This window comes from Trichosurus vulpecula, chromosome 4, assembly GCF_011100635.1.
Source record: "Trichosurus vulpecula isolate mTriVul1 chromosome 4, mTriVul1.pri, whole genome shotgun sequence".
NCBI classification, from domain to species: domain Eukaryota; kingdom Metazoa; phylum Chordata; class Mammalia; order Diprotodontia; family Phalangeridae; genus Trichosurus; species Trichosurus vulpecula.
This window is the reverse complement of record NC_050576.1, coordinates 12,576,690-12,592,709: the sequence shown is the minus strand read 5'-3', so window position 1 is coordinate 12,592,709 and position 16,020 is coordinate 12,576,690. Positions and strand designations below refer to the sequence as shown.

The window sequence follows — 16,020 nt, the reverse complement described above, 5'->3', positions numbered from 1 at the left end:
CCGCAAGCCTGTGGTTAAAGCTGTGTTCTAATGGGGGGCATAAGCACAAGCTGATTCATAGCTGCTCTTCTACGTGCCGAATCCCTGTGAATGTGGGCCTTAGGTTAGAAATCTGGCTCACACACAGATACGAGTCAAGGTCACACAACATACTCTATAATTAATTTTTAAATGGCTTCATTGGAATATATATGGTGTCCATATACATAAACTTAAGAAGGAAAGAAACAATCATTTGCTCCTCCTAACAACCCTGGTAAGCAGGTGCTATTAATATCTTTTCATTTACATCTGAGGAAACTGAGGCAGACAGAGATGAAGTAACTTGCCTGGTGTCCACAGCTGGTGTCTGAGGCTCGATATGAACCCATGTCTTCCTGACTCCAGGTCCAGTGCTCCATCCACCGCAGTGCTACCTAGCTACCTCCAGTTCCATATATTTAGTGCATCACCTTATTGCTATTTTATGAATTATTATTAATTATTAATTAAATGTTTATTATTAATGACAGAGTATTGCATCTTCATACATATTAGAGAGAGGCAGTGAGGGATAGTAGAGAGTTGGCTTCCAAGCTATGAAGACCTGGGTTCAAGTTCTGCTTCTGACACCTACTGGCCATGTGACCTGGGTAAGTCACTTAACTTGTCAGTGGTCTAGGCAATTCTCCAATTGAAACTATAAATTGCAGAGAAGGGGCTGCCCTGAGTAGGTGGAGGGAGCTTCCTCACCTAGGAGTTCCCTAAACTGATATAATTACAGGCATCTATCTATCAATCTGTCTGTCTGGTATCTATTTACCTACTTATCTCTCCATATCTGTTTATCTATCTATCACCCATCTATCACCTATCCATCCATCCATCTCTATATCTCTCATCTATCTACATGTCTAACTCCATATCTCTGATCTGTCTATCTCCATATTTATCATCTATCTACATGTCTAACTCTATATCTCTGATCTGTCTATCTCCTTATTTATTATCTATCTATCTACAAGTCTCGCTCCATATCTCTTAATCTATCTATCTGCCTGTCTATCTCCATGTCTACCTATGTATCAACACATGTATTATTTTCTTCTTACCAATATAACTGGATATTGTTTCTCGTCTGTAAGATGGCTCTTCCAGTTCTTCTCCGATTGACTCCGTGGTAGAAGCACTTGATTTAGAAACAGTGCTGCTTCCCAAAGCTGACCTTTAGTAATGAAGGAATATTTATCAGGAGAAGGGACAGTATACATATGTACGTTCCTGAAGGCAACATTGAAATAAAAATAAAAGGGAACGTTAGCAGGCGGCTATTTAACTTTTAGCTATATGATGCTTGAGACAATGTACTCTAATAACCTTTGAAGAAAACTTCTGTTTTACAAATATCATAGGCTATGACCAAGTGTTAAGGGCCTAGTTTGAGGAGGATCTCAGAGACTCCTCCCAGAGCTTCCCAGTTCCCCTTTGGGATTTAATCTTTATGTCCTTGTTTATGCTGCCATGCAGACAGCATGGCTGGATCGTCTCCTCTGTTGAAGTTCGAGCTGTTGGAGGGCAGGGATACAAGTATCCTGGTTTCTCTGGCACTTGGCTCAGTACATGGCATACAGTAAGCACTAAATAAATTTAGGCTTGTGAACTGATGGAACTCTACCCCTGAATCCCTTACTACTCACACTTTGCCAAACCCTGTCCCTTGATGATGCCCACCCTCTGCCTTCTTTCCTCTTCTTCTTCATGTGCTGCCCAAGTGAGGAAGAGGTATTCAACTCAACCAGGCTGAACACAGATCTCTATCCTTTAATCTCACCTGGGCCTTCACCACCACATGGGGATCCTTTAACTCCCCCCTTGATTCTCTATGCTTCTCCCCTCTGGGGTTATTCCTTACCCTCTGACAATGCCCTTCCCCCGACCCTCCCATAGAAAGAGGAGAGAGCTCTTCCTATGCATTTGAAGCCAGACCTTCCTGATTCCAAGTCTAGCACTATCCACTAAGAATCAGCAGGGCCTGGCAAAGAGTGATAAGAACAGAAATGTTGGCTTGTTAAAGCTTATAGGATAAGAAGACATTCAAAGAACAGACAGGCATCACTTGTTTTCTCAATGGATGGAAGAGGGATGGGAGGAAGGGAGAAAATTTGGAATATTAAAAATAAAGAAATAATAGATTTATTTTAAAAAAATGAAGGGATAGGACCAATTTTTAGAGGGTATGGAATGATGATCAAACTTTCAGGACTGAAATGTAGCTCCTCTGGGAACTAAGAATTATGGAAACAGGAATGAAACTACCCCTCCACACACACACACACCCCCCATTGTGCTTCCCACAAGCACAATGAGGGCAAAGAAAGCAAAGTGAAGGCATCATGAGATATGTGATGTTCAAAGAGTGGAGCAGGAAAGGTTACTGTTGCATCATTTTGTCAGGAGAAATTAACTCATAATACACATAACCAAAAAACAATGTAATGTTCCTTTATTTAGGCAGGACATATCCCAGATTCTAAATTAACTCGCTCTTATGTCTGCTCCATGGCCACCATACAGACCTTAAATGGGAGTTTATAAAAAAAAATCTTAAATGTATCAAAATATTAATAATTAACAAGTATTTAAGCCCTTATTCATATTTTTATATAAAACCTGTCTTCAAAGAAATAGAAATTAATTCCATAAGCAATTGGCCCTAACAATAATCTATCACAATACATACACATAAATGTTTTAAGTTATCATCTATAAGCGTATATATGTATTCACATATCTATTAATTCTCTACAACATAAAAAGCTCAAATTATACATTATAGAAGGAAATGCAGCACGCTGTGCCCTACCTTGTAAACTGTCCCACAAAACTAGGGTTCACGGTATTCTGAAACATGGTGTAGGAGCCTGCATAGTCTGATCCAAGAGACACATCCTGAGACACAAGCAGCTTACTAGGCTTTTTGGATCCAGGAAAATGTGGATCTGGATGGAAAAGGGGTCTAGGAGTGACATTATTCCCAAGCGCGTCAAATATCTATAAATTACAATAATCAAAGAGAATCAGGAACATGTAAAACATGAACAGGAAACACTTGGCTGACAGAATGTGACTAAAATAAGATAAAGATGAAAAGTGGAATTATATGGGGTTTTCTCGTGAAGGTGTGTGTGAGGGGGTGTGCGTGCGTGCGTGTGTGCGTGTGTGTAGAGGGCAGACTATAGAAACACACTATTGCTGGGGATATTGGTTTGCACTGGACCTGTTCAAGGTCAACGTTAGCCTCCTGTAATGGAAACCTATCCAGAGGCAGCAAGGAGAGCTGAGGCACCGTTACCATGAGGGAAATCCATGAATCATTATCAGAGAACTAAGGTCAAGGTCAAAACCCATGGCAGAAGAGGTTTAGAAGGCTCTCAGACTCTGTGTGCTCTGTGTTTACTTTGACCATCCACACTAGACCAAGCTTCGAGCAAGGCCCTGCAGTTGAAGGGCTGACCCTCAGATGGAAAAAGCCTCGAGAGGGCCAGGCATCTTGGGAGACAAACCCTCTCAAAAGCCTAACAACCATAGTCTTCACTGAGGCCTGCAAATATTTAGATTACTTGAAGGCTACTTTGGAGAAGAACACCAGTTTTAGGTATAGCTCTTAAGTCAATTAAATGCTGAATGTCTCTGCCTGCAAATGCCCTAAGAGAAATAAGTATCTGCTGAAAGCTCCCTACCTAGATTTTTAAAGAGACAAAAATCATCCAAACAATGCCAAGAAAGCTCTTCTAAATTCTGAAGCCTGCAAAATTACCGATTAAACTACAATGTTTATTAAAGCTTTCTATTAGCTTTAGGTCCAATGTTGGCTACAGCAGCCTTCTATTTCCTTCTGCACACAGACCACAGGGCAATGCCACGAGGGATATCCCATGACTTCAAGAATACCATTTGCTTCCATTATTGGAGGTGATCTGCACATGAAAGCAACAGACATTTCACTTTTAACATTGCGTTTTTAAGGTTCATTTGAGTAAAGGAAAACTTCAAACCTAAGAACAGACCTGGATTTGGTGCCTCGGATGATGCAAGGCCGCTTTGTCTTTGCCCTCTGTAGGTCCGCTTGTGGTTCTTGACAGTGCTGTCCTACTTAGGTTCAAGCTGGTTTTACTACGGCTTATGCTTGTTTTGCTTACAGAGAGGCTGACCTTCCTGGTGGTGGACATCCTCCTTGTCTGGGACGGACTGCCCCTATAAAAGCAAAAGAAAAAAAAGATATGTGAGGTCCAAGAAAGAAAGCAAAGTAAGCCTGCCATATAATCAAGGTTCTTTTTTGATCCAGGATAGGGGAGGCATAGGCATGCTTATGAGCAGTAGGAAGTAAGAGGAGACAGGGAGAAATTGAAAATAAGTGAGAGTGGGGATGACAGAGGGGGGCAGACTACTGGGGAAGACAGGATAGAATGGAATCACTTGAGCAGGTGGGCTGGGGTTTAGTCTTGGCAAGGAGTAAGATCACCTGTGCAAAGGAGACAGCAGTGAAGGAGGAGAGAGTAAGAGGACATGAGGAAGATGAGAGAAGAGGGAGCAATACAAGGTTCTCAGCTGACAGCATAGGGGAAGGGGAGCCATGGAAGGTTTGAGGAGGGATGAGAATGTTTGGAAAAGATGCTAGGGAGAGTGGGAGAGTCAGCTGATAAGGCAGTTATAGGAGGATTGCCTCAGTGAAGGCCCAACTGAAATTAGGTAACACAAATTTGTAGTGGACCCAATCAGTACGACTGTGTGATTTTCTCCACCTTCATTCAAAAGCTATAAATGGTGAGAATGATCCAAGGCAGAGGATTGGCTGGGCATAATTAGTGATATGATCGGGGGCTAGGGATTCAAGGGAGGAAGACATCAGAAAGCTGAATTGGTTCACCAAGGGATCAAGACGGAGAGAAAAAGAGAGTGGCTAGTGCAGGGGAGATGGCCTGGGAGAGAATTGAAGGATCAAAGGATTCCAGGTCGTGGTGCAGGTGAAGAGTAGGGTTAAATATGGGAAGGCAGAGGGAGAGCTGAAAAGCCAATAGGTCCTGGTCAGGTAAGGGGATATCAGAATTTCTGAACATGGGTGACGTACATCTGTGGGGATGGCAAAATCAAGGGTATGACCAACCATCTTTGTATGGCAGGGTGGGGAAGTATCCACCACTTCCACAAGGCCTCTTCCACTTCTTCAAGCCAGCCCAATGCCCAATCTCCCAATGGGATGTCGAGACTCTCCAAAGAGCAACTCTCCCCTTGACTCTAGGCCCTCCATTTCCTGCTGCTTCTGTCCTTCAAGGCAGATGCATGGTGATGAACATTCTCATACCTGCTCACACCCTTGCCATCCCAGGGACTTTGTCCTCCTGCAAATCACCTTCCAATCTCCATCCATATCCCCTCCCACCCAATTCCTATCTCCCCCACAAAGTGTTGTCCTTAACTCCATCCAGTCCCTCCTCAGTGCCCTCTGGAAGACCTGTTTCATAGGCAACAAACATTTCTTCATCTTAAATCTATTTAAATAAAATCCTTTCCCACTCCTACTAGCTCTAACTGAACCCTGGCTTTGCTGATGACACTGCTTCCCAGGCCACCCTTTCCAGTATTGGCAACACCTCCACTAGTTCTCAGACAATTTAGTCTCCACGGGAAGAAATCACTCCTCACAGTGAGCGCTGCCCAGAAGTAGAATGAGCTGTCTTGACAGGTGGTGGGTTCCTCTTCCCTGGAGGTCTTTAAGCATGTCAGTCAATCAGCATTTAGTAATGCTATAATCAATTTATTAATTAAATGCCTACTATGAACTAGGCATAAGTTTTGGGTTACACAGTCAAAAAAAAACAACCCCACTTTCTGCATAGACTATAATGAGGATTTTTTTTGTTTAGGTATTTATGTCTATTGCAGTCCCTCTCAACTCTTAAATCCTATGATTCTGGAAGCTGATCTGATCTAATGATTTGGGGGTCACAAGTACCAATGGGTGGGAGGTAAGCCCATTAGAGAAAAAGGGCTGTAATGATGGTTGGTGACTCCTTGAGGAAGGGTATTGAGGCAGCCATTTGTAGACCTGTGGATAAGAGATCTGCTGTCTTCCTGGGACCTGTATCTAGGACAAGACAGAGAATTCCCAACATTTGTGAAACCTGCCAACCATTACCCGCTCCTGGTGAGTCACATGGAGACAAACACCACCACAAGAAAAAAGTCCTGAGTGAAAAACTGAAGATGGAAGGACACAGATGGTGTGCTGATAACTACTGGATCAAAACAGGAGAGAATTGGGGAAGTGAACGGCTGAGTAAGGAGGGAGGTCCCTAAGCCTGAGATTTGGAGTCCTGGATGGTGGCTTAAAATACAGAAATGATGGGCTCCTGCACAGGGGTGGAGGGCACCTAAAGAGGGTTGGGTAAAAACATAGTTGCCTGTACTGGAATTGATGATATCTTTTTATGTAAAGGATGAAAATTCTCTTTGGAAGATTTCTGGAACTAATGGTGTCTCCTTGATGCACAAACTCTTCTTTCGCAACATGACTAATACAGAAATATGTTTTGCATGACTGCACATGTATAACCTATATCAAATTGCTTACTATGTCAGAGAAGGGGGAAGTAAGCGAGAAAATCTGGAACTCAAAAAAATTTTAAATGAATGTTTAAAAAGAGACCTATTGGGGGAGTTGTGGGGGGAAGGGGGACTCCAGGAGAGAAACATGGTGGAGAACTCTTGTGTGAGGGGGGAATGAATAGATCACCAAGGTGACACAAAAGAATGATACTGTAATGATAGGGGGAAGGTTTAACAATAGAGCTGCTAATAGTAAATAATAAATTGGAGATTCTGCCGCTCATTATGGTTCTCTATTGTGCCTACTTTTATATTATACATTCTCTATATATGTTGGTTTTTATTTTATTCATTTTGAACTTAAATACAAAAAGACCAAAAAATGTCCATACATACACATAACACAAAAAACAAGATTCAATATGAAACCATGAATCTCTATTTCTCAGTGTACTTTTAAAAAAAAAACTATGTAATAAATACTACACATCATTTTCAAAGCTGTCTGCTGCTCGGTACTCCCTTCTGAGTTTTCTTTTGCTCTCTCCTGTATGCTTTTTTCCTCCCTTCTTCCCTGCCCTCCACTAGAGAAGGCTACCATTAGCCACAGATATGTGTACGTGTGTGTGTGTGTGTGTGTGTGTGTGTGTGTGTGTGTGTGTAAACCATACTATACATACTTCTACTCATCAGTTCTTTCCCTGGAGATGGTAGCATCTTCCTTCATAGGTCCTTTGGAGTTGATTTGAGTGTTTGTAATACTCAAAATAACCTAGTCATTCACAGTGGTTCTTCAAACAACATTGCTGTTATTGTATACAGTGTTTTCTTGGTTCTGCTCATTTCCCTCTTCATTACTTCACGCGCTCCTCTCCATGTTTTTCTAAAATCAATGACCTCATCATTCCTCACAGCACACTAGTATACCATCACAATCCTATGCCACAATTTGTTCAGCCATTTCCCAGTTGACAGGAACCTCCTCAATTTCCAGTTCTTTACTGCCACAAAGAGAGCTGCTACGAATAGTTTAGAACACACAGGTTCTTTTCCTTTTTCCCTGCTCATCTTGGGAAACAGCCTTAAGAGTGGAATTGCTAGGTCAAAGGCTATGCACGGTTTTATAACTCTTTGGATATAATTCCAGATTGCTCTCCAAAACAGTTCCACCAACAGTGTATTAGTGTCTCAGTTTTTCATGTTGATTCCATCAGGATGAATGATCCTAGAAAACAGGGACTGTGGGATTATGTATCCCCATCTCTTGGCACAGTGCCTGGCACACAGTAAACACTTATAAATGTTATTGTCTGACCCTAGGAGAAAATACAAACTCCTCTGCTTGGCATTTAAAGCCCTTCACAAGCTAGCACCACATTACCCATTTCTAGGTTTATTTCAGATAAAAGTTTCATTCAGTCTCCATTCCAGGTTACTCAACCTATTTATTTTTGATTGAACTTGGAATTCCATCCTTTGCATATCCTATGCCTAGAGTGTACTTCTTTACTTCTTGGCCTTCCTGCTTCCTGCAAGGCTCACTGCCTGTGTGGAGGAAGCCTGCATTGACCCTCCTCTCCACCCCTTGATATGATATGGTCTCTCCTTCCTCAGAAGGTCATTGATATACTTAACTGTTCACTTCTTGTGTCTATTCATATAAGCCAAGCTCCTGGAGGACATGGGCTAGTTTTCATTTTTCCTCTGTATCCCTAGGACCCAGCAGAGCCTAGCACATTTCAGTCAATAATTAAAAGCTGGCTGGATTTCATTGGACTGGCCTTGGTGAACTTCATCCTTTGAAAATTGGAGAACCTGCTCCAACTATGGGAACCCCAATTCTGGACATGTTTCTGATTAATAAGAAGGAACCAGTTGCTAGTGTAGAAATCACTGAAATACAATATGGTAGAAATGTGGCTGGATTCCAGGTCCTGTGAAAAAGCTCTGGGTGTGTGACCAGACAGCTTTAAGAAGCTGTTAATCTAGGCTATGCTAAGAGTTACAGTACTCAAAATGAGGCAGGCTAATATAGGAGGAGTGCATGCTTCAAGGCAGGGAAGATTAGTTGGACAGAGATGTAAACACCTCCATCCATTGGTGGGCTATGGGTGCCCCGAAGATGCTGGGCTGGGTTTATTGTGTCCCTCCTCCCCACTCATCAGGAACCATTACAAGATCCACATGTGGACTATGATTGCCCCAAAGATGCTGGGTGGGACCACTGTGTCCCTTCATCAGGTGTCATCACAGGGGACACAGCAAAAACCCTTCAGACCACCAGAGGTGTTCTACACGGTTTGGATAACCATTGTAGAAAGCCCTGAATGTCAGGCCATGGTCTACCTTTGTTCTGGTCAGCTGGGGCACCTCCCAAAGGATGATGAAGATAAAGGTGACATAGATTTGCACATGATTCAGATGATTACTTTGGGATGTGAAGGGGGGGCTGGTGCAGGGAATCAGGGACCAGTTAAGCAGCTATGTGGACAAAAAATCCCAACAGTCAAAGTTCATTGATTCATTTCTTCCACAAGCATTTTATTTAGGAAAAGTTACTATATAAGAAGCACTGAGAATTCCAAAGGGCAAGCTGCCCTCCTCTCTAGAAGCTCACATTCTACTGAGCTGAGACAAGGATACAGAGAAATCAATACGAAATATATACAAGAAAGATACAAAGTAAATGGAGGGGCAGGTAGAACATGGAGGGTCAGGAATGTCCTTGAGCAGGAGTTGGCATCTGAGCTGAGCCCTACAGGAAGTAGGAATTCTAAGTGAGATCAATCGATCAAAAAGCATGTACCATGTAGCAAGCACAACATGTTGTGGGGGAGGGAAGGGAATAGAAAGAAAAAGCAAAAATGGTTTCCCCCTCAAGGAGTTTACATTTAAAGGACCAAATACACGGAAAAGAGACAAGAAAACTTGAGAGGGTGAGGCCCTGTGGCACTCAGGCCCTGCAGAAAGCTGTATTTGAACCCAGGCTTGGTGAAAGGGGCAATGGGGACAAGGGAGAGGATTCCAGTCATGACAGAGAGCCAGGGCAAAGGCAAACTCGCAGCCAGGTTGTCTCAGGTGAGGAATGGGAAGCTGGCTGGCCAGTCTGGCTACAGCCCAAATGCAGAGGGGCTGCTGATAGGCCATCAGTCTGTAAAGCCAGATGGAAGTCCAACTATGAAGGGCTTTCAATGCCTGAGTTTGCACTGCACCCTAGAGGCAAGAGGCAGCCACTGGTGGCTCCTAAACCAGAGCTCATTTCTGGGCTTATCTATAAATATGGAGGCTGTGTGAAGAATGAACAGATGGATGGTAGAGGGAAGGGACTGGAGGGAGATCAGTTAGGAAGCTGCACTACTAGTCCATTTCCCAACCCCCCCCACTTACTAGTATTTTATTTTTTCCAATTACGTGTATAGTTTTCAACATTCACTTTTATGAGATTTTGAATCCCAAATGTTTTTCTCCCTCCCTCCCCTCCCCACACACCTCCCCAAGATAGCATGCAATCTGATGTAGGCTATACATGTACAATCATATTAAACATATTTCCACATTAGACATGTGAAAGAAGAATCAGAACAAAAGGGAAAAACCACAAGAAAGAAAAAAGGGAGAGAAAACAGTGTGCTTTCATCTGCATTCAGACTCCACAATTCTTTTTCTGGATGTCGATGGCATTTTCCATCATGAGTTTTTTGGAATTGTCTTAGATCCTTACATTGCTGAGAAGAGATAAGTCTATCATAGTTGATCATTGCACAGCATTGCTAATTCTGTGTACAAAGTTCTGGTTCTGCACACTTCGCTTTGCATCAGTGCATCTAAGTCATTCCAGGTTTTTCTGAAATCTGCCTCCTTGTCAGCACAACAGCATTCCATCACAATCACAGACCACAACTTGTTCAGTCATTCCCCAATCGATGGGCATCCCCTCAGTTTCCACTTCTTGGCCACCACAAAGAGAGATGCCAGTCCATTAAGAAGTAGGTTCTAATTTCACATTGGTTCCAAACCTATTATTTCATCGGTGCATAAAGTCTTGGAAGGTAAACAATCTCCACTGACAGAGGCTGGCCAAAGTCCTGGAAACTTGCTGCAGCATGAAGGGTTCAGTGACTTGCTTGTGGTTAGTCGTGTGCCAGAGGCAAGCTGGAAGGCATGTTAGTGGGTCATCAAGTCCAACCTCCTCAGTTTACAGATGAGGAAACTGAGGCCCAAAGGGACTTGTCCAGGATCACACAGGTCATCTCTCACATTTCCCATCCTTTCCATTTCAGCGTCCTTATTCACAAGACTCAAGCTCAGTACATGACACTTCCCTAACCTTCTGAAGGACAAGGATTCTTCTGGCAGATCTGTAGAGCAATGGGCTCTTCGAGGCAGTGAGACCATTTGGGAGGCCATTATTATACTCCAGTGAGACGTGATGAGGGCTTGAACCAGGGCAGTGGTGATATTAGAGGATACATGAAAGTATTCCTAAGATGAATTATAAAATCGGCATATTTTAGGATCTCTCTGGCTCTTGAAGAGTTGTCAGTAAATAAAAAAGAAAAATTCTCTGGTTGCCTGACTTTATTTCTCCACTTATTCAACACACATTTACTGAATACCTGCTAATGTCAGTGACTGAGCAAGGTGCTAGGGAAGATACAAAGAAGTTAGATTTTCCAGATTCTGACATCAGGGATGGTGGATAGTGCTGGACCTGGAGCCAGGAAGATCTGACTTCGAATCCAGCCTCAGACTCTTACTAGCTGTGTGTCCCTAAGGCACACTGCTTAACCTCTGTTTGCCTTGGTTTCCTCAACTGTAAAATGGGGATAATACTAGCAACTACTTCCCAGGATTATTGTGAGGATTAAATATTTGCGCTTAGCACAGTGCCTGGCACATAGTAGGTACTATATAAATGTTAGCTATTATGCAATACACATCAAACTCCCTTCAAATTTGTTATAACAAACATTTAATTAAATTTATTTTATTTAAATAAGTAAAATAGGGGGGTGGAGCCAAGATGGCAGCTGGTAAGCAGGGACTAGCGTGAGCTCCGTACCGAGTCCCTCTAAAAACCTATAAAAAATGGCTCTGAACCAATTCTAGAACGGCAGAACCCACAAAACAGCAGAGGGAAGCAGGGCTCCAGCCCAGGACAGCCTGGATGGTCTCTGGGTGAGGTCTATCCCACACGGAGCTGGGAGCTGGGAGTTGGGAACGGAGTGGAGCAGAACCCAGCCTGAATGGCGTGGACCATACAGACCAGAAGCCAGGCGGAGCGTGCCCTAGCGCCCTGAATCAGTGAGCTGCGGCAGTTACCAGACTCCATAACCCACAAACACCAAAGACTGCTGAGAAGGTTAGTGGGAAAAGCTGCGGGAGCAGAAGGAGTTTGTGGTTCGGCTTCCAGCCCCAGGGGCAGCGGAGGTGGGGCAGCTACAGCTGTTGTTACTTCCGGCTCCAGGCCCACCTGGTGGGAGGAATTAAGTGGTGGATCAGAGCAGGAGGGCACAGCCTGCTGAAGATCTAAGCCCAGTCCGGGTAGGGGGTTGGGGAAGGAGCAGTGCTGGTGTGGCAGAGCTGGCACCTCCCCCCCAAACGTGGAACATAGAACTCTCTAGTCTACAAGTAGTTATACCCCACTGAAAAACTCAAAGGTCAAGTTAGTTGGCTGGGAATATGGCCAGGCAGCGAAAACACACCGAGATTCCATCTCAGACTTTGCATTCTTTCTTTGCTGACAAAGAAGACCAAAACATACAGCCTAAAGAAGTCAATAAAGTGCAAGAACCTACACCAACAGCCTCCAAGAAAAATATGAACTGGTCCCAGGTCACGGAAGAGCTCAAAAAGGATTTGGAAAAGCAAGTTAGAGAAGTAAAGGAAAAATTGGGAAGAGAAATGAGGATGCAAGAAAACCATGAAAAGCAAGTCAATGACTTGCTAAAGGAGACCCAAAAAAATACTGAAAAATACACTGAAGAAAACAACACCTTAAAAAATAGACTAACCCAAATGGCAAAAGAGCTCCAAAAAGCCAATGAGGAGAAGAATGCCCTGAAAGGCAGAATTAGCCAAATGGAAAAGGAGGTCCAAAAGACCACTGAAGAAAATACTACTTTAAAAATTAGATTGGAGCAAGTGGAAGCTAGTGACTTTATGAGAAATCAAGATATTATAAAACAGAACCAAAGGAATGAAAAAATGGAAGACAATGTGAACTATCTCCTTGGAAAAACCACTGACCTGGAAAATAGATCCAGGAGAGATAATTTAAAAATTATTGGACTACCTGAAAGCCATGATCAAAAAAAGAGCCTAGATATCATCTTTCAAGAAATTATCAAGGAGAACTGCCCTGATATTCTAGAGCCACAGGGCAAAATAGAAATTGAAAGAATCCATCAATCGCCTCCTCAAATAGATCCCAAAAAGAAATCTCCTAGGAATATTGTTGCCAAATTCCAGAGCTCCCAGATCAAGGAGAAAATACTGCAAGCAGCCAGAAAGAAACAATTTGAGTATTGTGGAAACCCAATCAGAATAACCCAAGATCTGGCAGCTTCTACATTAAGAGATCGAAGGGCTTGGAATACAATATTCCGGAGGTCAATGCAGCTAGGATTAAAACCTAGAATCACCTACCCAGCAAAACTGAGTATCATGTTCCAAGGCAAAATATGGACTTTCAATAAAACAGAGGACTTTCAAGCTTTCTCAGTGAAAAGACAAGAACTGAATAGAAAATTTGACTTTCAAACACAAGAATCAAGAGAAGCATGAAAAGGTAATCAAGAAAAAGAACAAGAAAAAGAAATTGCAAGGGACTTACTAAAGGTGAACTGTTTTGTTGACATTCCTACATGGAAAGATGATGTGTATGATTCATGAGACCTCAGTATTAGGGTAGCTGAAGGGAATATGCATACATATATGTTTATGTATATATATGGGTGAATGTGTATGTATGTATATATCTATGTGTGTATGTATATATATATATATATATATATATATATATATATATATATATATATATATGTATTTAGAGAGAGAGAGAGAAAGAGAGGGGGAGACGGAGAGAGCAGACACAGGGTGAGTTGAAGATGAAGGGAAGATATCTAAACGAAATAAAATCAAATTAAGGGATGAGAGAGGAACATACTGAGAGAGGGAGATAAGGAGAGATAGAACGGGATGGATTATCTCCCATAAAGGTGGCAAGAGGAAGCAGTTTTGTGGGAGGAGGGGAGAGGGCAGATGAGGGGGGAATGAGTGAACATCGCTCTCATCAGATTTGGCCTAAGGAAGGAATATCATATATACCCAATTAGGAATCTTACCCCACAGGAAAGAAGAGGGAGGAAGATAAAAAAAAATGGGGAGATGATGGAGGGGAGGGCAGACGGGGGAGGAGGTAGTCAAAAACAAACACTTTCGAAAGGGGACAGGGTCAAGGGAGAAAATTCAATAAAGGGGGATGGGTTGGGAAGGAGCAAAATATAGTTAGTCTTTCACAACATGAGTATTGTGGAAGGGTTTTACATAATGATACACATGTGGCCTATGTTGAATTGCTTGACTTCTTAGGGAGGGTGGGTGGGAAGGGAAGAGGGGAGAGAATTTGGAACTCAAAGTTTTAAAAACAGATGTTCAAAAACAAACAAAAATGTTTTTGCATGCAACAAGAAAATAAGATACACAGGCAATGGGGCGTAAAAATTTATCTTGCCCTACAAGAAAGGAAGGGAAAAGGGGATGGGAGGGGAGTGGGGTGACAGAGGGGAGCACTGACTGGGGAACAAGGCAACCAGAATATACGCCATCTTGGAGTGGGGGGGAGGGTAGAAATGGGGAGAAAATTTGTAATCCAAACTCTTGTGAAAATCAATGCTGAAAACTAAATATGTTAAATAAATTTTAAAAAAATAAGTAAAATAGATTTAATTAAAATATTTTAACGTTGGTCATGTCTACAATTCTACTTAAATATTAATGAGATCTTGGAGAAAATTGTGGCCTTGGATCGTGTCTGCACAAACATCATATTCTGATAATGATGAAGAATACGTTATCTTTGAAATTAGCCTTCCCTAACATACCATATCACACATTCTCGAATCGTGGAGGGATACTCCTATACTTTTTACACCTTCGTCCCATCCCCAGATTGAGAGAAACAAGCCCGTCTTTGGTTCAATTTTACAGAAAAGGAGCCTCGGAGCTTTACATTCCTCACATCAACTTTACCCAGTCAGTCAACAGGCATTGATTGTTTACTAAGGAGATACAAAGAAAGACAAAAACACGGTCTCTGCTCTCAGGGAGCTCACATTCTAATGGGAGACAACAACAAGCAGAGAACCATGTACATAAAACTGTGTACACAGCGTAAGCCGGGGGTCATCTTGGAGAGAAGGCCCTGGCAGAGGGCCTGGGGGCAAGGGGCACTGGGAAAGGTGGGACTGGGATTGAGACTGAATCTTGAAGAAAGCCAAAGCTAGCTGGAGAGGAGGAGGCAAGAAGGGAGAGTATTCCTCACATTTGCATCTAATACATAAATCATGATGAACATAAAGGCCTTACCTCATAAAAAGTGAAATGACACTTTGCCCGTGTAGTTCTGTGCAAAGTGCTTTGTTGCAGAGTACTATAAATTGGAGTCATTTTCAGTGCTAAAATGGCTAAGCCTTACAAAGAAATTCCTCTTCTAGAGAATGCTTCATTTTTTCCAGGTAGAGATTTTACACCAGAATCACTCTCCCATCTCTCCCTTGTTCTGTGCAGGAAATGAATGCTCCATTTTGCAAATGCAGCTATTTCATCACAGGATTTAATGGAAACCTGCTAGGATCTGAGCGGCAGGCCAGTACAATGGAGAGAGAGGCCAGTCTTGGGGTTGAGGAGAACAGCTTCCGTTTTCTTCTGATTTTGTTCTTTGATTATCAACTAGACAAAGGCAAAAGGCAAAGGGAAGAAGGTCTTTGGCTCCAGGGGCCAGTGTCACTCCAAACCACCTTGTCCACCAGGCCCCCTTGGGGTGAAGGCTTTGAAGGCTGGGATAGTGGGCTGGGGGGCCTATAAGATTTAATCTGCTGTTTAATCTCTTCCAGGGCCTTTCATCACAGTTGATCGCTGATGAAGAACAAAGGCAGGCAGAGCCTAGAGCCCCCTCCACGATAGCCCCCCTCAAACTTCCAGAACACATTCTGCTGGATCCATTCTGAGCAGATAATTTTGAATCCACCTCTCTTGGATATGGCAAACTGATAGTCTCTATAAAGTCTGTCATACCACATTTAGAAGTGGTTTTAGTCTGAAAGGTAGGATATAGGCCACACTCATCAGCCACTGCACACTCTTAAACCAACCCAGCAAGGCATGGACGCTGTGGAAATGGAGGGAGTTGAGTAGCGGTAGAGTGGGTCACAC

General features: G+C 42.8%; 1 protein-coding gene across 1 annotated transcript in view; it reads right to left on the bottom strand.

Annotated features, from left to right (window-relative positions):
* DNAI4 (dynein axonemal intermediate chain 4) overlaps positions 1-16,020 on the bottom strand; it is a 73,985-nt gene that overhangs the window by 50,477 nt on the left and 7,488 nt on the right. The window contains exons 2-4 of the mRNA XM_036757759.1: positions 4,047-4,233; positions 2,843-3,030; positions 1,092-1,204 (exon numbers count right to left, since the gene is read on the bottom strand). Coding sequence (XP_036613654.1) covers positions 1,092-1,204; positions 2,843-3,030; positions 4,047-4,233 — 488 coding nt within the window. The remainder of the gene's footprint in view (positions 1-1,091; positions 1,205-2,842; positions 3,031-4,046; positions 4,234-16,020) is intronic.